At 36.5% G+C, this 21,327-nt stretch overlaps 1 protein-coding gene across 1 annotated transcript in view; it reads right to left on the bottom strand.

Annotated features, from left to right (window-relative positions):
• The window catches only part of lypla1 (lysophospholipase 1), a 47,870-nt gene extending 26,844 nt beyond the window's left edge, over positions 1-21,026 (bottom strand). Inside the window, exons 1-4 of the mRNA XM_026215555.1 lie at positions 20,861-21,026; positions 20,667-20,743; positions 20,526-20,557; positions 20,337-20,402 (exon numbers count right to left, since the gene is read on the bottom strand). Of these exons, the coding sequence (XP_026071340.1) occupies positions 20,337-20,402; positions 20,526-20,557; positions 20,667-20,720 (152 nt within the window). The 5' untranslated portion in view covers positions 20,721-20,743; positions 20,861-21,026. The remainder of the gene's footprint in view (positions 1-20,336; positions 20,403-20,525; positions 20,558-20,666; positions 20,744-20,860) is intronic.
• Between the last annotated feature and the right edge of the window lie 301 nt (positions 21,027-21,327).

Raw genomic sequence — 21,327 nt, 5'->3', positions numbered from 1 at the left:
CCAGGAAGCTGAGAAACTGGGCAGGGCAGTCGGAGGATTTGTGTTCTGCAGTGAAGGGTCAAGTAGTAGTAGGGGGGTAATGATTTTAGTTAAAAAACATCTACAATTTAGATTGGTTAAACAAATGAATGATACAATAGGAAGAGTTATTATGGTCTGGGCTGAAATCCAGGGCCAAAATATACTGTTGGCAAATGTTTACGCACCCAATCTTGATGATCACAATTTTTTTATAGATTTGGAATCAAAGATGCAAGCAACTAGGAATCACTACGAGATTGTTCTGGGTGGAGACTTTAATGTATTAATGGACCCTGTTCTTGATCATAGTGGCTCAAAAGTTTGTACTACACCTAAAGCTAGAATGGTGCTACAAAGGATGTGTAAATATTTAGGCCTTACTGATATTTGGAGACTCCTGAATCCACAAGGGAGAGATTATACTTTTTTTTCAAATGCACATAATATTTTTTCTAGAATTGATTTTTTTCTTCTGTCAAGATCACTTATCCCATCTGTAATTACATGTAACATAGGAAACATCTTAGTTTCAGACCATGCCTGGGTGGGTTTGCAGATGAAACCTTATATTGAGAGGAAAAAAACATTCAGATGGCGTTTGAACAAGTCCCTTTTACAAATTCCAGCATTTAAACAAATGTTAAAAACAGAAATTAATAATTACGTAGATACTAATTGGGCATCTGTGTCCTCAGTTGGTCTGGCATGGGATGCACTTAAGGCAGTTATTAGAGGTCGTGTAATTCAATACGCGAGCTTTTACAAAAAACTTAAAGAAAAAGAAATTTCGGAATTGGAAAATAATATTAAAAAAGCTGAAACAAAGATGAAACGTCATACGACACCTAGTGGCCTCAGGGAATTAACGCAACTAAAATATAGATATAATAACATTTTGTCTCAAAAGATGGAGTTTCTGTTATTTAGAGCAAGACAGACCTACTTTGAGTCAGGGGATAAGGCAGGCAAACTTTTAGCCAATTATATTAAACACAAGGAGTCCTCAACAATTATTGCAGCTGTCAGAGCTCCTGGAGGAGAGTTTTTTACTGCTGCTACAGATATAAACAAGCAGTTTAAAGATTTTTACATTGACCTTTATAAATCTACATCCTCGTCAACTAACGAGGAAATTAGTAATTTCCTGGAGCCACTAGACCTTCCTCAATTATCAAGTGAGCAGAAGGAATTTCTTGACTTAGATATAACGTTGGAGGAAATAATGGAGGTTATCAAAGCATTACCTACAGGGAAAGCTCCTGGACCAGATGGCTTTGTCGCCGAGTTCTTTAAGGATCTGGTTTCAGAACTGGCTCCGTTAATGTTAGAAGTCTTTATGAAGGCACTTCAGAGGGGTGAATTGCCACAAACAATGTCACAAGCTGTCATTAGCCTACTTAAAAAGGACAAAGATGCAAGTGATTGTAAAAGCTACCGCCCAATATCACTGATCCAATTGGATACTAAAATTTTGTCAAAGATTCTAGCTAATCGCTTAAACAAAGTTATTTCATCGCTCATACATGTGGATCAAGTAGGCTTCATTATTGGTCAAAGTTCTTCTGATAATATTCGAAGGTTTATTGACATCTGGTGGTCAGTAATGGAGGAACAAATCCCAATTGCAGCCATTTCATTAGATGCGGAAAAGGCTTTCGACATGGTAGAGTGGCATTACCTTTTCGAAATTCTAGAAGTTTATGGTTTTGGCAATACATTCATTAGATGGATTAAATTACTTTATAAACAACCCTTAGCTACAGTGCAAACCAACGGTCTGATGTCAGAGTATTTTTCTCTGGGCAGAGGAACCCGACAGGGCTGTCCCCTTTCCCCATTGTTGTTCTGTCTAGCTTTGGAACCATTAGCCGCTTCTATAAGAAAAAATAGTGATTTTCCCGGAGTCATAGCAGGGGGAGAAGTACACAAGCTTATGCTTTATGCCGATGACATTTTATTGTTTGTTTCTGATCCCAGCAGATCTATACCCTGCCTCCTTAGAACAATCGACTCGTTCTCTAAGTTTTCTGGCTATAGGGTGAATTGGTCGAAAACTGAAGCTCTTGCACTAACTGCTTTTTGCCCATCAACAGCCTTTCACCCTGGCATATTCCAATGGCCCAAGTTAGGTTTAAGATACTTAGGCATTCTATTTCCCCCTGACTTTAAGGAATTAGTTAGAGTTAACTTTGATCCCTTAATGAAAAAAATCTCATGTGATATGGAGAGGTGGGCTCCACTCCTCTTGTCACTGGCTGGGAAAGTCAATGTAATTAAAATGAGTTGTACACCCAAACTTAATTACTTATTACAGTCACTCCCAATACAAATACCTCTTTCATATTTTAAACAGTTTGATAGAATTTGTAAGAATTTTATTTGGAACGGTAAGCGGCCCCGATTACATTCCAATAAGTTACAGAGGCCCGTAGAAAAAGGTGGTCTAGGGCTGCCCAATGTATTGTATTATTATTACGCTTTTAGTCTTAGACACTTGGCTCACTGGTCACTTCCCCCTGAGCGAGCCCCCCCTTGGTACAAGATTGAACAGTCTGCTTTGCCATCCATTTCGCTTTTACAAAGCATATCCATTAAACTGGTTGGAAAGGTAAAAAAGCATCCAATTATTTCACACTTAAATGCGATATGGTTAAAGATCTCACGTCTGCACAGTTTTAACCCCTATTTAAATGTTAGCTCAAGCATCTGGCTGAATCCAAAACTGTGTATTAATAAAGCTCCCTTTCTTTGGAAAGACTGGGCGAAGAAGGGTCTTGTCAATCTAGGAGATCTTTATGAAAATGGTAGTTTGAAGTCATTTGAGTGTATCCAGCAGCAATACAATGTACCTCGATCTCAGTTTTTCCGATATTTACAACTACGACATCTACTATGTGAAACTTTTGCTTCCACTACCCAGCTTCCTGAGTTAGCAGATGCCCATTGTAGGATTTTTTCATTATACGGGAAGGGTCATGAAGCATCTATGTACTACTCGTGGTTGATTCAAAACATTGGTGAAGCAAATTCTCAAGCGCTTAAGAAAATATGGGAAAGGGATCTGAACATTATATTAGATGATAAAGAGTGGCAGGGAATTTTAAAGAATGCTAAAATGGCTTCGAGGGATGCCAAAATACGTCTTATACAGTTTAAGATTGTACATCGGTTTTACTGGACCCCTTCCAGATTGTTTAAACTTGGGTTAAAGGATACACCTTTGTGTTGGAGATGTAAGGCTGAGACTGGTGATTTAGCTCATGCCCTGTGGTCCTGCATAAAAGTTCAAGATTTTTGGAAAAGAGTTCAGGAACACATATGTTTAATCTTAGACCTCCAGGTCTTATTATGTCCTAAGCTTTTTATATTAGGTGGGTGGATAAATAATGATATAATAAACGCCGGCACAAAATCCTGGATTCAAACTAGTCTATTGATTGGCAGACAAATTATTCTCCGGAGCTGGAAATCAGAAGACGCCCCCTCTTTTCAAGAATGGGTAGCTGAACTCTGAAGAGTGGCTGCATATGAAAAAATGTCATATAAGCAGAGGGACAACTTAAAATTGTATTTTAAAAAATGGTCCAAGTACTTAATCTATTTGGAAGTGGAGCATGTGAATAGCATGTTTTGATTGTGACACTGTAAAGACTACATTTTATTTAATTTTTTTTTAAATTGTTATTTCCACTCCTTTTCCTTTACACAATGTTGATTGTGTGGTTCGTCTAACGTTAGCCAAGGAATGACCTTAAAGCCATCATTAGGGAATAGTTCGGGTGGTTTGTTAAAGAAAAAAAAAAAAAAAAAAAATCAGATTCTGAATTGTATTCTGTATTCTATCCTGTCATTTGCATGAGAATCAATAAAATTGTTAATTTCAAAAGAAGTGAAAGGTATTTGGTACAGCACAGTCCCTCCCTGGTTCAGGACATGGCTCCAAAGTGAGTGAAAGAGCAAGGAGGAAACTGATCAGAGAGGTGGTTATATCTTGCTATGGGTGTGTTTTTATCAGCAGCAGCGACAGAAGCACTTTTTAGAATAGAAGAATAAATGGATTTGGCAAATTACCATCAGATTCTTGAGAAAAATCTGACACACTCTGCCAGAAAGTTGTTAATGGAAAGAAGGTTCTAGATCTAGATCTAGTCTAGATGTGGTTAAAGACATATCCCAAAAGAATAAAGGCTGTAACTAAAGCAAAAGGTGGTTCAACAAAATACTGACTAGAACCCTGCATTTCAGTCCCGGCCCAATGGCCCCGACTTTTATACATCCCTGGGGCCGGGCTTCAAGCCATTTTTCACGTTATAATCCAGATGCGGGCTGGGTCTCGGCCTGTTTTAGGCTTCTCCTTATTTTTATATTTTAGACATCCTTAAAGACATGCATCCATCAATTAGTGATGAAAAAAGAAAAAAATTATAGAGCTGATGGAAACAACACGAGAGTATCCCGTTTAGTAGTAATATGTGCAGCTGAACAGTTCTGTCTTCATATGTATGCAATAGGCTTAAACTAGCCACAAAGCACCAGCAAAAGTAATTACCATAAATGTGTCTGGGGAAATAGTAAGGCGATATTTGAATAGTTTACTAATAAACTAGTGTTTCCTGAGTCTGTCTCACAACGATGAAGTTGCCGATCCTGACTCACCATCTCCTCAGACATGCCTTAAGAGAGAAGTGCATCTTATCAGATTATGAATATTACATTACATTATTCATTTAGCTGATGCTTTTATCCAAAGCGACTTACAATTGCTATATATGTCAGAGGACCAACTAGGGGTTAAATGTCTTGCTCAGGGACACATTGGTGTCTCACAGTGGATTTGAACCCGAGTCTCTCACACCAAAGGCATGTGTCTTATCCACTGTTTGTTTTCTTTATTTTACAAAAGCACAACGTTTTGTTGATATTGTGAGTGTACACAAATAAATGTAGACCCTTTGCAGATACAAAATAAAATAATTATCACTCTGGCACCTCCATGTCCTGCAAAGCATCTCTGCACAAACTATTGGACATTTATCTAGGTTTAAATGTTAAAACATTGTTATATGCTTTAACTGTTTTATGTCTATAGATTTTATTTTAAGCAAGTCAAGATAATTTAAGAAGGCTAAATTGATCAAACATAGGCTCACTGTTTGCCGTCGGTCGCTTGGTCATTACTTAAAAATATTACTTTTCAATTACAACATCATGGCTGCGTAGTAGAAGGATCGGGGTACTGAAATGTCCAGCCTGCAGTTCAGATCTTTCACCCAATGATCACTTAAAATGCTCCAAACGTTTTTCTAAACTACATTTTAAAAAAGAAACGAAATAATCACTTTGCTATATTACATACAAAATTGAACAAAATTTAACCTGTTGTGTAAAACCCTAAAGAAGCTTTGTTTGTAAGCCTATCTTATATATATATATATATATATATATATATATATATATATATATATATATATATATATATATACAGTATTGTTCAAAATAATAGCAGTACAATGTGACTAACCAGAATAATCAAGGTTTTTAGTATATTTTTTATTGCTACGTGGCAAACAAGTTACCAGTAGGTTCAGTAGATTGTCAGAAAACATACAAGACCCAGCATTCATGATATGCACGCTCTTAAGTCTGTGCAATTGGGCAATTAGTTGAAAGGGGTGTGTTCAAAAAAATAGCAGTGTCTACCTTTGACTGTACAAACTCAAAACTATTTTGTACAAACATTTTTTTTTCTGGGATTTAGCAATCCTGTGAATCACTAAACTAATATTTAGTTGTATGACCACAGTTTTTTAAAACTGCTTGACATCTGTGTGGCATGGAGTCAACCAACTTGTGGCACCTCTCAGCTGTTATTCCACTCCATGATTCTTTAACAACATTCCACAATTCATTCACATTTCTTGGTTTTGCTTCAGAAACAGCATTTTTGATATCACCCCACAAGTTCTCAATTGGATTAAGGTCTGGAGATTGGGCTGGCCACTCCATAACATTAATTTTGTTGGTTTGGAACCAAGACTTTGTTGAAAAGTCATTGTCTTGTTGAAACAAACATTTCAAGGGCATGTCCTCTTCAGCATAGGGCAACATGACCTCTTCAAGTATTTTAACATATGCAAACTGATCCATGATCCCTGGTATGCGATAAATAGGCCCAACACCATAGTAGGAGAAACATGCCCATATCATGATGCTTGCACCTCCATGCTTCACTGTCTTCACTGTGTACTGTGGCTTGAATTCAGAGTTTGGGGGTCGTCTCACAAACTGCCTGTGGCCCTTGGACCCAAAAAGAACAATTTTACTCTCATCAGTCCACAAAATGTTCCTCCATTTCTCTTTAGGCCAGTTGATGTGTTCTTTGGCAAATTGTAACCTCTTCTGCACATGCCTTTTTTTTAACAGAGGGACTTTGCGGGGGATTCTTGAAAATAGATTAGCTTCACACAGACGTCTTCTAACTGTCACAGTACTTACAGGTAACTCCAGACTGTCTTTGATCATCCTGGAGGTGATCATTGGCTGAGCCTTTGCCATTCTGGTTATACTTCTATCCATTTTGATGGTTGTCTTCCGTTTTCTTCCACGTCTCTCTGGTTTTGCTCTCCATTTTAAGGCATTGGAGATCATTTTAGCTGAACAGCCTATCATTTTTTGCACCTCTTTATAGGTTTTCCCCTCTCTAATCAACTTTTTAATCAAAGTACGCTGTTCTTCTGAACAATGTCTTGAACGACCCATTTTCCTCAGCTTTCAAATGCATGTTCAACAAGTGTTGGCTTCATCCTTAAATAGGGGCCACCTGATTCACACCTGTTTCTTCACAAAATTGATGACCTCAGTGATTGAATGCCACACTGCTATTTTTTTGAACACACCCCTTTCAACTAATTCAACTAATTGCCCAATTGCACAGCCTTAAGAGCGTGCATATCATGAATGCTGGGTCTCATTTGTTTTCTGACAATCTACTGAACCTACTGGTAACTTGTTTGCCACGTAGCAATAAAAAAATATACGAAAAACCTTGATTATTCTGGTTAGTCACATTGTACTGCTATTATTTTGAACAATACTGTATATATTATATTATACTTGGTGTATGTATTTTATTAAGAGTTATATGTTGGAATAATGCAAGAATTGTAATTGTGAATGTTGTATAACGAGGTACTGTTTTTTGTTTGTTTCTATTTAAGCAATTATTCTATTTATTTTGCAGTGCCACAAAAGAATGTAACATGATTGAACTACATGACTCAAGCAAAAGTAAAGAGATAATTTACTGAATCTCAATTACTGCAATGTTTGGCTATCTGTATATGCATGCTCGACACGTACAGAGGACAGAATAAGCTCACTCAGTGTTTCAAACTGCAGGAAATGTGTAAAGCTTGTAAACATTGCAAAGTAATATACATTAACCTCAGAATAACCATTTGGTGTCAATAAGCTCATCAGTGGGCTAGAAAAATAACTATAAAGAGGAGCATTTTGCTATATTTATTTGCTATTGCATTTTAATATTTTTACTTAAACTGTTGTCTAGATGATTCAACTCCTATAAAATTTTACTAATTAAGAAAATTAGGCTGAAAGTGTAAAAGACATACACTCTTAAAAGGTTCTTCACAGAATCATTGTTGGTTCCACAAAGAACCAATCAGTCAAAGGTTCTTTAAAGAACCATCTCTTTCTCAACTTTTTATAATCTTAAGAACCTTCTTTTGCCACAAACAACCTTTTGTGAAATGTAAAGGTTTTTCAGGTCCTCATGAAACCATTTAAGCCCCATCCACATGTATGTGGTTATTTTTTAAATGGTTTGGCCATTCGTCCACACGAAAACACAAGCACCAGGTTACTGAAACGAAAAATTTTAAACTCCTATTAGGGTGAGACTAAAGCTTTTGATGCCAGAGCCTGAGCTGTTATTTCCGCCTACTTGGGGAAGTCATGGCCTAGTGGCATAATGTTACCCCCCTGCACAGCACAAATGATTGACTCAGAAAGAGTAACCCTAAGGATTTAAATCTCGGGCTGGAAATACCACGAATGAGGTGTTCTTAAGCAAGGCCCTGAACTGCTCCCCAGGCGTCGCATCATAAATGGCTGCCCACTGCTCCGTGTGTGTGTGTTCAAGCTGTGTGTGTGTTCAATGCTAAGTGTGTGCATTTTGGATGGGTTAAATGCAGAGGATGAATTCTGAGTATGGGTCACCATACTTGACTGTATGTCACGTCAATTTTTTCAGGCTTCTGATTGGCCAATATGGCTTTACGGTTGAGATTGTATCACTACCTGTTGATTTGGCATGCATTTGACAGTGCATTATAGTGTGCTTTTGACTTTTCATGTGGACAGATTTTTTTTTTTTAACTCAAAAGACCAAAAAAGGTTTTCTATGTCACCGTGATGTTTTTAAGAGTGTATAACAACATTTACAGGATGTATTGAGGAGGAGCCCAAACTACACTCAGTGGCCAAGGGATGCTTATGGTCCATGATATTTGTACATATAATGAACAAATGGATTAAAATGTTGAACAAATAAAACTAAAAATAAAATAATAATAATAAATAAATAAATAAATCACATTTATTCTGTGGCACCTAAAATAAATATTTGGCACCTAGGTTTTTCTCTAATAAGAGCCAATGGCTTACCTAGGTTTTTCTCTAATAAGAGCCAAAGGCTCCTTAATCAAGTGGTGGGCGGTTATCGGCGTTAACGTGCTGCGTTAACGTGAGACTCTTATCAGGCGAAAAAAAAAATAATCGCCGTTAATCTATTCTCTAAGCTGGGTTGGAGTCATCATAGCTTGCTTAGTCTATACTAATCAACCTATGATGACTTTCACCTTGATATTTTATATAACCGACCAACGCTATCTCAGGGCCAGCCTAAAAGGACTCAGGACAGTTGACGAGCCACTGCTGCGCATCATCATGAAAGCTTATCTTTTTCACATGTTTTTAAGCCTTACCGCTTGTCGATTTAAAGACTAAAGCATCCAAACACAAGACGCGGAAAAGCTGAACAGAGTAGCTGGTTACTCGCGTGCTGTGTTCGGTGCACACGCAGAGAGAGAGCCATGTATCACGGACAGCGACACTGAACCAAGCTCTCTTCTGCAAAGTTCTCCTCGAAGTCCCTCCTGCACCTGAATGAACAAATACAAATCGCAGTTTGAACAAACAAAAAGATGTGAAAGAGACCAATTCAGTACTCGCGGTGTTCTGGTGTTCAGGGCTCACGCAGAGAAAGGCAGCTCAAAACGCTTATTATTTGCTTATTGTTGCTCTTGTGCCAACAAATAAATACAAAAAGATGTCAAAATATCCACCAATGGAAATTATGCTCGAAAAAACTGTCAGTTATTTCTTAAGTGAAAGTAAACAGTTGAGGAAAAAAATGGGATGTGTATTATATAGGATGCGTTCATCATCTCTTAAAGTGGCCGCGCCTAATGCCCCGTTTCCACAGCAGGAACTTTACCCAGGAACTAGGGACTTTGGCCTGGTACTTGGTGTGTTTACACCGCAGGAACCAGGAACTAAATAAAGTTCCGGGTAAAAAAATGCCCCTCAGAAAGTCCCTGCTGGCGAGGTGGTACTTTTTCAAAGTTCCGGAACTTTCGGGGGTGGGACTTTGGCGCTAAACATGCTGATTGGTTGAGTTCACGAAGCATTGGTTGAGTTCAACCACCATTTATTTGGATCAACATTTTCGAAATATTACTGTTATTGTGTCATGAAATTTAATTTTAAAAGTATTTCAGGTGTAGTTGTTTAAAACTCAAATCTGTGGTTTATTAATAAAGACAGCGCCTGTTTAAAAATGTGTTTCGCCGGTCTCGGAGACGGTGAGCTCCACACGATCAGCGGGAGCTCAGTGATCATCTATCCGACGAGAAGCAGCCTCACCTCAGCTAGACCTTCTGATATGTGCCGCTGGCTCTGATGTCTCTTTAGTGGTTAAACATAAAATATAATTCAGCTGCGGGGTAAATCTAACAGGTTTTCTTTGGTCTGTATTCAATTTATCTAGATGTTAAAATGAAAATAAAAAAGGCAAGTCTATATAATATTTCATTTCATTGTAATAGCTGTATATACACATATCCCTGAACTAAGTACATTTCTGCAGCTGTTATTATGTTTAAATGAAAACGAAAGGAGGCAGTGGTATTTTATATCGTTTTATTGTAAATATACTGAGAGGAAAATTGCAGTAGCCAAAGCGAGCTGAGTTCACGCAGCATTGGTTGAGTTCAAACACCATTTATTCGGATCATTTTCAAATATTACTGTTATTGTGTCATGAAATGTAATTTGAAAGTATTTCAGGCAAGAATGTAGTTGTTTAAAACTCAAATCTATGGTTTATTTATAAAGACAGCGCCTATTTAAAAATGTGTTTCACCGATCTCGTAGATGGTGAGCTCAACTTGATCAGCGGGAGCTCAGTCCTCATGTACAGTCATGCCCACAAATATTGCCACCCTTGGCAAATATGATCAAATAAGGCTGTGAAAATTAATCTGCATTGTTAATCCTTTTGATCTTTTATCTGAAAAATTCCTTTCACAAAAATGTATCCTTTCATTGGATAATAAGAATTTAAAATGGGGGGAAATATCATTATGAAATAAATGTTTTTCTCTAATACACATTGGCCACAATTAAGGACACCATTTATTGAATTATTTTTTAAACCTCCATTTGCCAGTTTAACAGCTCAAAACTGTCTCCTATAATGCCTGATGAGGTTAGAGAACACCTGACAAGAGATCAGAGACCGTTCCTTCACCAAGAATCACTCCAGACCCTTCAAATTGCCAGCTTCTCCTCTTCAGTTCACTCCTCTCATTTTCTGTAAGGTTCAGGTCAGAGGACTGGAATGGCTATAGCAGAAGCTTGGTTTTGAGCTCAGTGACCCATTTCGGTGTTGTTTTGAGGTTTGAGTTTGGATTATTGTACGGTTGAAAGATCCAAACATGGCCCATTATAAGATTTCTAACAGAGTCAGTCACTTTTTGATTTTTTATCTGTTGGTATTTAATAGAATCCATGATGCCATGTGTCTAAACAAGATGTCCAGGACCTCCAGCAGAAATATAGGCCCACAACATCAAAAATACAGCTGTATATTTCATTGTACACATGGGGTACTTTTTATCCCTATTTTCACCAAACCCATCTTGAGTGTTTACTGCTAAAAAGCTCATTTTTAGTTTCATCTGATCATAGAAGCCAGTCCCATTTGAAGTTCCAGTCGTGTCTGATAACTGAATATGCTTTAGTTTGTTTCTGGATGAGCTAGGAGAATTTTTCTTGAAACCCTCCCAAACAACATGTGTTGATGTAGGTTCTGTTGGACAATTTTTTTAAAGGTTTTCTGAACCAGAAACTCAACTATTTTCTGCAATTCTCCAGCTGTGATCCTTGGAGAGTCTTTAGCCACTCAAACTGACCTCCTCACCATGCATTAGGAGGACATAGACACACAACCTCTTCCAAGCAGTTTTCTAACATTTTCTGTTGATTGGAAATTCTTAATTATTGTCCTGATGGTGGAAATGGGAATTGTCACTCCTCTAGCTCTTTTCTTAAAACTTAACCAATTTGTGAAGCTCAATCATCTTTTGCTGCACATCAGAAATATATTCTTTGGTTTTTCTGATTGTGATGGATGATTAAGGGCATTTGGGCTTTGTTTTCCCTCCACTTTATATTTCTGTGAAACAGGAAGCAATGGCTGGATAATTTCATGTTTATAATCATGCTGGAGAGCTCAAAATTGTGAATATGAATGTGAATATACTTCAGAGATATTTTACTCATAAGAATTTCTAGGGGTGCCAATAATTGTGTCCAACGAGTATTTGAGAAAAACATTAATTTCATAATGATATTTCCCCTCCGTTTTAAATTCTTATTATCCAATGAAAGGATACATTCTTGTGAATTTTTTAAATAAAACATCAAAAGGATTAACAATGCAGATTAATTTTCACAGCCTTATTTGATCATATTTGCCAAGGGTGCCAATATTTGTTGGCATGACCGCAGAGAGCAGCCTCATCTCGGCTAGACCTTCTGATATGTGCCGCTGGCTCTGATGTGTCTTTAGTGGTTAAACATAAAATATAATTCAGCTGCGGGGTAAATCTAACAGGTTTTGGGAACACTTTAGAATAAGGCTCTATTAGTTAATGTTAGTTAATGTATTAATTAATATGATCATGAACATTTATTACTGTATTTATTGATCTTTGTTAATGTTAGTTCATGAAAATACAGTTATTCATTGTTAGTTCATGGCTAATTCACAGTGCATTAACTAATGTTAACAAGCATGACTTTTGATTTGATTAATGCATTAGTACATTTTTGAAATTAACATTAATTAAGATGAATAAATGCTGTATAAGGCTTGTTGTTGCTTAGTTCATGTTAACTAAAGTAGTTAACGAACATTAACTAATGGAACCCAATTCTAAAGTGTTACCCAGGTTTTCTTTGGTCTGTATTCAATTTATCTATATGTTAAAATGAAAATAAAAAAGGCAAATTTATATATTTCGTTTCATTGTAATGGCTGCATATACACATATCCCTGAACTAAGTACATTTCTGCAGCTGTTATTATGCTTAAATTAAAACCAAAAGAGGCAGTGGTATTTGATTTCGTTTTATTGTAAATATACAGAGAGGAAAATTACAGGATTCACGTCGTCGCGGACATCACACTCCCGAGTCGAATGCACAAAGTCTGAACTTCCGAGGATGCACTTCCAAAATCAGCGTACTTTTTTTTTTAAATCAGCGGTACTTGGTACTGAGTCACCAGTCTATTTGCCTAATCTTCCCGGTACTTTACACCACGATGGAAACGCAGAAAGCAACAGGTCTGGGGGAAAAAAGTTCCTGGGAAAAAAAGTTCCTGGTACAAATCTTCCGGGTAATTTCGGTGGAAACGCGGCATAATTTAGCTACTAGCTGCTGTAATGTTAATCCAAGAAAATGAAAATCACTCACTGCTCTTGACTGAATTACTTTGTAGTTTTAACAGTCAAACAAAAAATTATTCAGACACCAGAATTTTTTTTGATGTATATAGCAAAACTGTAATAATGTGAGAAATATTGAAGGTGCCTTTGGCGACAATTTTAGCCCGACAGTACTTGCATAAAATGGATATTACGGACTCATTGTGCTTTCACACAGGACGTGTTTGCAGTCTGCTACTGATCCGTGTCTGTTTAGTCCACAAACACAACATTTGTTCATTGTTTTGATTTCATATCATGTAAAAAAATTTATTTTTTTTTTTTCAGCACCGTAAGTCTTTTATCACAGAACAGTAACAATCTTTCATATAGACATTAGTTTAAACTCAATAAATATAAACAACATATTATTCATGCATTTTACTTTTAGGTTTGTATAATAAGCTGCTCAAGCGGCAAAACATTTAAACACAATAATTAGCCTACTTTTCTTGTTAAAATGTTTAAAATTAAAACACCACAGACAGAAACAGTCTCGTGCATTTTGAATTTAAATCTTTATCACAAGCAATCCCACGGGTCTTAATGAACTTTGTTTTTCTGCTTTCATAAAAGTGAACATATATATTGTTTTCCTTGTTTATCTAAAAGTGCTCTTTTTCTTGTTTTAAACCTAGCCTAAAAGATGTGACTGCGTTTCCATGTCAATCCATGTTCATTTTTCCCACGAACAATGCGCTTTCACTTTAATTCAGCGCCTGCAGCACAGCAAAAATAGACTCAGTACGTTAACAATCACTGCACTGCTGCAGAGCACCGCTCCTAGACACCTCGTGCAGCTGGAATCTGTTAATACGCACTGCAGACGGACTGTGTGAAACAGGCGTTATAACGTAACACCAGGGGTGCTTCTCAATTCTTATTGGTGCATCCTCGCTTCCTTTCCTCGTGTCTTAGCTCCACCTCTTCAGGATGTGAGGGAAGGACGCAAGGAAAAGAAGTGGGGATGGAGGACTTGAATCAAGTGAAATGATTTATCCTCACTCCGTTCAGCATTACTTCAAAGTCTGCCCTTGTGTGGTTAAAGTTTGTTAATTAAGACATTCATAATAAATATTAATAAAGCAAGATGCCCTGTTTGAAATATATGACATGCATGGTTTATTTGAAGTTAAAAGGTAAAATATAAATAAAAATTATTACAACATATGTGAAGGGGGAGGAGAAATTATACGTGCGTTACGTTAAGTCCATAAAAAAACTTCCGCATAGGATACACCTGTGTAACCTAGCTCATCGCTCCTCGATTCTCACCTACTGGTGGTGCAATTATAAGGTGTTTCTCAATGTCAAGGATACTTCCTTGGTAGGACTGATCCTTCCAAGTCACTTCCTTCAGAGGCTAGGTGAGACTCATCTTTAGCATACGGAGCACACGTAAATGGAACAGGCTAGCAAGTGCACGTAATTGAGTCATTACGTCAGTGAAAAGGTTGACATTAAATGACAGGTCCGGTTCAGTTAACCATTTGTATTTGTATAATTTACAATATCAATATGGTTGTAATTTGTACTGGCATTTAAATGTCAAACTTTACTTGTATTTACTACAGTTATAACAAATGTTTGGTAACGTAAATAAAAACCGTTAACACTCCGCCTATGTTAATGTTCGACATTTTTGAATATTTGAACGTTAGATAGCAAAGCTGCGCGCATAGGATTGTGGGTGATTTGAGAGCGCGAAGAGCGCGAAGGATACACATATGCATCCTTTCCTGTGCATGGGATATTCTTCGAACGAAGGACTTGGTCCTTGGTTGAAATTCCGAGGATCCTCGACATTGGAACAGTCCTTCGACGGATGTCGATGACGTAGCATCCTCGAAATACTGGCTTCCGAGGATCCTTCCTTGACATTGAGAAACACCTATAGAATTGAGATGTCCTTCAAGATGGCTGTGCTTGATCGGTTTCTGGGTCATAGGTCGGAGGACGGAGGAGCGAGGAGGGATATTGAGAAGCACCCCAGAGCACTGCTTTTTTTTTTTTTTTTTTTTATTATTATTATTATTAACAAATATGTACAGAACAAAACTGTTTGCCAGGGGTACAAACATTAAAATAAATAAGGTTACAAAGAGTATACATAAAACACATTAGTTGCATAGAAATTTTTCTAGAATAGAATTTGTTTTTAAAGCCTTTGACTGTTTAAGATCATTGATGGTGGTGCTGTAATGAGATAGCTCTTGTAGAAATAGGTTAAATAATGGCTTGCTGTCAGTCCATTTTCTAATGAATGAATTATGAATGTGAAATTTTCCTAAAAATAAAACAAGTTGTACAAAGAAAATCAAGTCCTTTTCCAAATTAATGTCCTCAAAGTAAAGAAGAAAGTCCTTCTCCTGCAAATATAATGACTGTCCTGTTTTCCTTTCAAAAAAATGTTGTACATTCATCCAGAACATTTTAGTAAACACACAATGATAAAACAGATGTTCAATAGTTTCTTCATTTGAGCCACAGAGAGTACATGAATACTCAATATCAATCTTAAATTTTTCTAACGTCTTTTTTGCCGGATATATTCTGTGTATAATTCTGAAAGATACTTCTTTTATTTTATTGTTAAGACAGAATTTATTACTCATCAACCACATTTCTTTCCAATTAATATCCTTATAAAGAGATGTCCAAAATTTTTTAGCAGGAGGAACCGTAACATTTACCAAAAGGTTTCTAATGTAATTACTTGAACATTTGTTTCTTGTAACGTCTACACTTCCCAGAAAAATATTGTTAACAGGAGCTGTCACAAAAAGCTCTGTTCTGGATCCAATCATAAGCTGCAAAACATTCCTTGGAATAGCAGCAAAAACAATGTCATATTCTTTTGGTGTTACTGCAATATCAAATTTAGAAATAAATTATTCAAACAATAACAATTGACCATCCGAATTCATAAATTGTGAAACCAAAACAATACCATTACTAATCCAAGAGATTAGTACTAATTTTTGTTGTACAAAGATCTGTTTTTATACTGAATACTCCTGTTATTCCAAATGTAATAATTTGTAGGTGAGAAATTATGTTTGTACACCAGTTTCCATGACAGCAGAGCTTGCTTGTGGAAATTAGCTAATTTTACAGGCAATTTATCAGGGTTATAGTCACACTTCAACACGAAGTTGAGTCCTCCAATTGAATTAAAAATGAATTTAGGGAAAGCATTCCAAATATTATCTTCTTCTTGAATTAAATTAGTAAGCCATTTAATTTTAAATGTGTTATTTACTGTTTCAAAACAAAGAACTTCCAGACCTCCATTTTGTCTTGTGTTACATAATACCTCTTTTTTAAGATAATGACACTTATTTCTCCAGATGAAATTGAAAAGAACTGTATCTAGTTTTTTAAAAACTGTAGTAGGCATTCCCAAAGCCAGATACACATAAACAGCTCGTGATATTCCTTCAGCTTTGGACAGTAAAACTCTGCCATTTAAAGAAAGATCCCTCATTAACCACGTTAAATGTTTTTGTTATTTGCTCAACTATTGGGTCAAAGTTTAAGTTGTTATGGGATTTTTCATTTTTATCAATAACAATGCCCAAATATGTGAAGGTACTCTTCACAGGGATATTATTTATCGACGACATATTGCATTCCCTTAAAGGTAATAACACCAACTTACTTAAGTTCATTTTAAGTCCCGATACTTTTGAAAACGTCTCTATTCACTTAACCACTTTTGGAACTTCATACTCATTAACTAGAAAAATTGCTGTATCATCTGCGAGTTGTGATAATTTAAATTCTCTATCTACTGCCGTGATGCCTTTGAATGAACTTTTTTTATTGTGTAGAGACATTATTTCAGTAACAAGAAGAAATAAAAAGGGACTCAGAGGGCACCCTTGTCTTATACCCCGATGGATGTCAAATCTTGGGGTTGTGCCATGGGCCAGTCCAACAGAGCTATTACAATCTTTATAAAGTGTATTGACTGCTCTCAGAAATCTCCAAAACCAAAAACCTGTATGGCCTTAAACATAAACTGATGACTATTCGTGTCAAAAGCTTTATAAAAATCGACAAATAAAACAAAACTATCATCTGAAATATAATCATTGTAGTCAATCATGTCCAAAATTAAACGGATGATATTACAAATATTTTTCCCAGGCATAAAACCAGATTGTTCCTCCCCAATAAGATCATCTAATCCTAATTTTAATCTTTTGGCAAAGATCATTGCAAATATCTTTGCATCATTATTTAATAAACTAATTGGTCTCCAATTTTCGATACTTCATTTATCTTTCTTAGGTTTAGGAATTAATTTAATAAGGCCTTGACGAAGGGTGGGTGGTAATTCTCCTTTGTCTATGGCTTCTTCAAACACTGCAACTAAAAATGGGGCTACACTTTCACCAAATATTTTGAAAAATTCATTTATCAAGCCATCACTACCAGGAGTCTTATTGTCTTTACGGGAGCCAATACACCTTTGTACCTCTGTTAAACTAATCCTCTGGTCACAAATTGATTTAAATCCCTCATCAATACCTCTGTCTTTTTCAATACCTTTTAAAAATAAGTTAGTGTTATCTACACTTTCAGTGTTAGAAGTAGCATATAACTTTTGCTAAAAGTCAACAACATGTTGCGATATAAGATTTTGGTCTTCACACATCTGGTCATTAATTTTAAGTTTAGAGAGGGAGGATAATTCATAATTCCGTTTTTCCAGATTAAAAAAATATTTTGTACTCTTTTCCCCTAACTCTAGCCATTTCTTCCTTGATCTGATAAATGCCCCTCTGGCTTTATCTTCATAGATTTTGTCTAATTCAAGTTGCAATGCTGCCAATTCTAGTTCCCTTTCAGAAAGATCTATTAATTCAGATAATATCACAATTTTGGCAATTATTTGTGTTTCATTTTCTCTTTTGGTTTTGGCAATTCTCTTTCCAGATATTATAGCTAAATTCCTAATTTCAAATTTCATTAATTCCCAACATTTACCAAAATTATTTATTGTATAAGCTTGTCTCCAGTATTTATCAATAATGTTCTGTGTTTCTTTCTTAAATTGTTTATTTTGTAGTAGTGTTTTATTTAATTTCCAATAATCTCTACTGGAGTTAATTATAAATGCAGCCATGTTGACCTTGATAATAACAGCACGGTGGTCAGTAAAAACTGCAGGCTCTATTATAACTGAATACACTCTATTTTCATTGTCTGATGAAATCAACCAGAAGTCTAAACGAGATTGTTGAGATCTATCCTTGTTTGACCAGGTATGCCTTTTGATTTGGGTTTCTGTGTCTCCATATATCAATAAGGTCCATTCTATTACAAATATTGTTTAATTCACATGCACAATTGTTCTTTGGGGGCCATCTGTCCAAAGTATTATCCAAAATAGTATTAAAATCCCCACCCCAGATAACCTTGGCATTAGGGAATGATAATAGCATCTGATTTATTTTGTCTTCTAACATAGAAAATAGAGTTTTATTAGTTTGTTTATTGTTGGATGCATATATATTAGTAATGACAAACTGAAAGTGATCAATATCCACAAGAAGAATTATCCACCTGCCATTTTTGTCTGAGAGATACTTGATAATGTTACCTTTAAATTTTCCCTGTAAAATAGCTACTCCTGCCGATCTGTAACTACCAAATGAAAACCAAACATTCTTCCCCCACTGACTCCTCCAAAATTAAACGTCATCTTCTGAAGCATGGGTTTCCTGTATAAAATAAAAGTCAGCACCTTTGTTTTGACAGTACAAAAATAAACATTTCCTCTTTAACAAGTTTTTGATACCCCTGGCATTTACAGTAAGAATAGAAATTGACATTAAGAACAAAAATAACCCCCAAAAAATAACTCTGAACAACTTTTAGTTCCTCAGCTTGAGTATTAACTGAAACTACAAGAATCACTGCACTTGTATATATCATGCCATAACAGAATATTGTGTACTTCGTAAAACTGATACATTTAGAATATAAACTCGTTAATATATCAGTACACCATCTTTCCACTCTACACTTTACCTGTCACATCATTTAATTTCTTTACCATTTACATATGCCCTATCTCCAACAAAGTAGGCTTTGTCACCCTTCTTCCTAGCTGCTTCCACCATTGGCCATAGACGACTGCAGGTGGCTCGATCAGCCGCGGTCAGATCCTCTTTGAAGTGAAGTCGGTTGTTCTTCAGGCAGTTGTTTGCCTTGGAGCCTTTCCACAGCACATCCCTGGCCGTTCTTGATATGAACTTGATGATCACTGGGCGCGGGGGCTGATCTTGTTCTCCTTCCTTGGGTCTCCCGATTCTATGAGCTACATCCACCGCTGCAACAACCATCTCAGCCTCCTCGGCAGGTAGCACTGCTCGACAGATATCTCGAACTTGCGATCTGACTTGGGCGTCAGATCGCAAGAAACACCGTGCAGGCGGATGTTATGATTGAAGCACACTTCGTAGTTTCCATGGTAGTTTCCATCTGACACAGTTCCGTTTTATCAGTTTTCATCATTAGCTTGTACGTTAGCTAATGCTATTCCCGTCGCTCTGTAATACTGCAGTTGCTGATTTAAACAGAGATAAGGTATTTTATGACAGTTTTTTTAACCTTCCAGAAGTATTCTCTAACATTGGATGGCAATGAAAGAGGTTCAAAAGAAAATTTGTGCAGTAATTCCTATAAAAATCGGCTGACTCGTTAACGTACGTGTGGACCGGTCGCCATCTTCCCGGAAGTCTGTCCATTTCACCCCAGAGCACTGCTGTGTATACCCTCACCACGCCTCGCAGTCGCTGCTTAGAAGTGCAACATTGTAAAGGGTCCGTCTGAAACAGTGTCTCGCGGCCGCAGCGCAGCATAACGTTCGTTCCGAAAGCTGAGTAAATAAATACACCGGTTTTCAGTATGAACCGGTTTACCGCCCAGCACTAACACGACATAAGATTGATAAGGAGCCACCATCATACAAATCGCCACGATTGTTCCACAATGGCGATCTTATATCTAGGACAGTCGAAAATCGTGCAGTGTGTCCCGTGCTTTAAAATATACAGTATAATATTCCAACATTATCAAATATGAGACCAATTTTGATTTAAGGATTCAAGCATATTTTCAAATATCAGGTCACAAACTATAGCATAACAGGAATAGTATAGCAGTATAGAATACACACCGATGTGCTTTATATTGAAGCTATGGATAAAAAAAATATTCAGTACTTACGCATGAGGGCAAATGTACTTGACATAAGGTGTCCTGATCCCGGCCATAGCTTCAGCCCATCCATGTCTGAAGAAAGGTAATGTAAAAGTTGGCAAAATTTAGATTAAACTAAAACTTTAGCTTAAACTAGCTTATCACAAACTTCATTCAATCATGGTATAATATACAGTTTATACATATACAGTTTACCCTGTGTCTCCCAGGCCATGGAGGAATATCACCTGAAGAAGGGAGGGGCACAACATGCAATATATAAATAAATAAATTATAAAACCAAAAATTAGAGGAATGTTGCCGTTATAGCGCTGTGCTTGTGCTGATGATACTTACCGCTGCCGTGGCTCTACAAGCAGCGGGCACAATTGCAGGCAGGAGTGCTGACATGATATTACCGCTTATAAAAGTACCTAAAGGTTTGCAATTCAGTAACAGACAGCGAAGATTCAGTAGCTCCATATCAACGGCTCACAACAATGTTTATAATTTAGCAACACAGACAGACAAACACACACACACACACTAACCGTTTCGCTCTATGGCACGTTAAACGTTGTCTATGCTTCAGGTGAGAATACAGTCTCCCCTTATGCCGTGTTACCATATAGACTGTATAGCATATTACCAGTACGTCTAATCCGAATAGTTCTTCTTCTTCTTCTTCTTCTTCTTCTTCTTCTTCTATGGGATATTACGGCAGCCGGCATCCAATAAGTTGCATTGCTGCCATCTATGGATCTATTATATCATTTCACTATATCCTTTTATACAGTCCATAGTCTATTTAAAAATTTAAAAAGACTGAGTTTTCCTTTCTTGCTCACCCCTACTTCTATAATAATTTTCAGAGATATTTCTTCCAAACCAATTTCTCGCAATTCTCTGTATAGTAGTCATCTTTTCAGAAGTGAAAAAAAAAAAAAAAAAAAATATATATATATATATATATATATATATATATATATATATATATATATATATACCAATCAACAGT

The sequence above is a fragment of the Carassius auratus genome, chromosome 32 (genome assembly GCF_003368295.1).
Source record: "Carassius auratus strain Wakin chromosome 32, ASM336829v1, whole genome shotgun sequence".
Taxonomy (NCBI): domain Eukaryota; kingdom Metazoa; phylum Chordata; class Actinopteri; order Cypriniformes; family Cyprinidae; genus Carassius; species Carassius auratus.
This window is presented reverse-complemented; position numbering and strand designations above follow the sequence as displayed.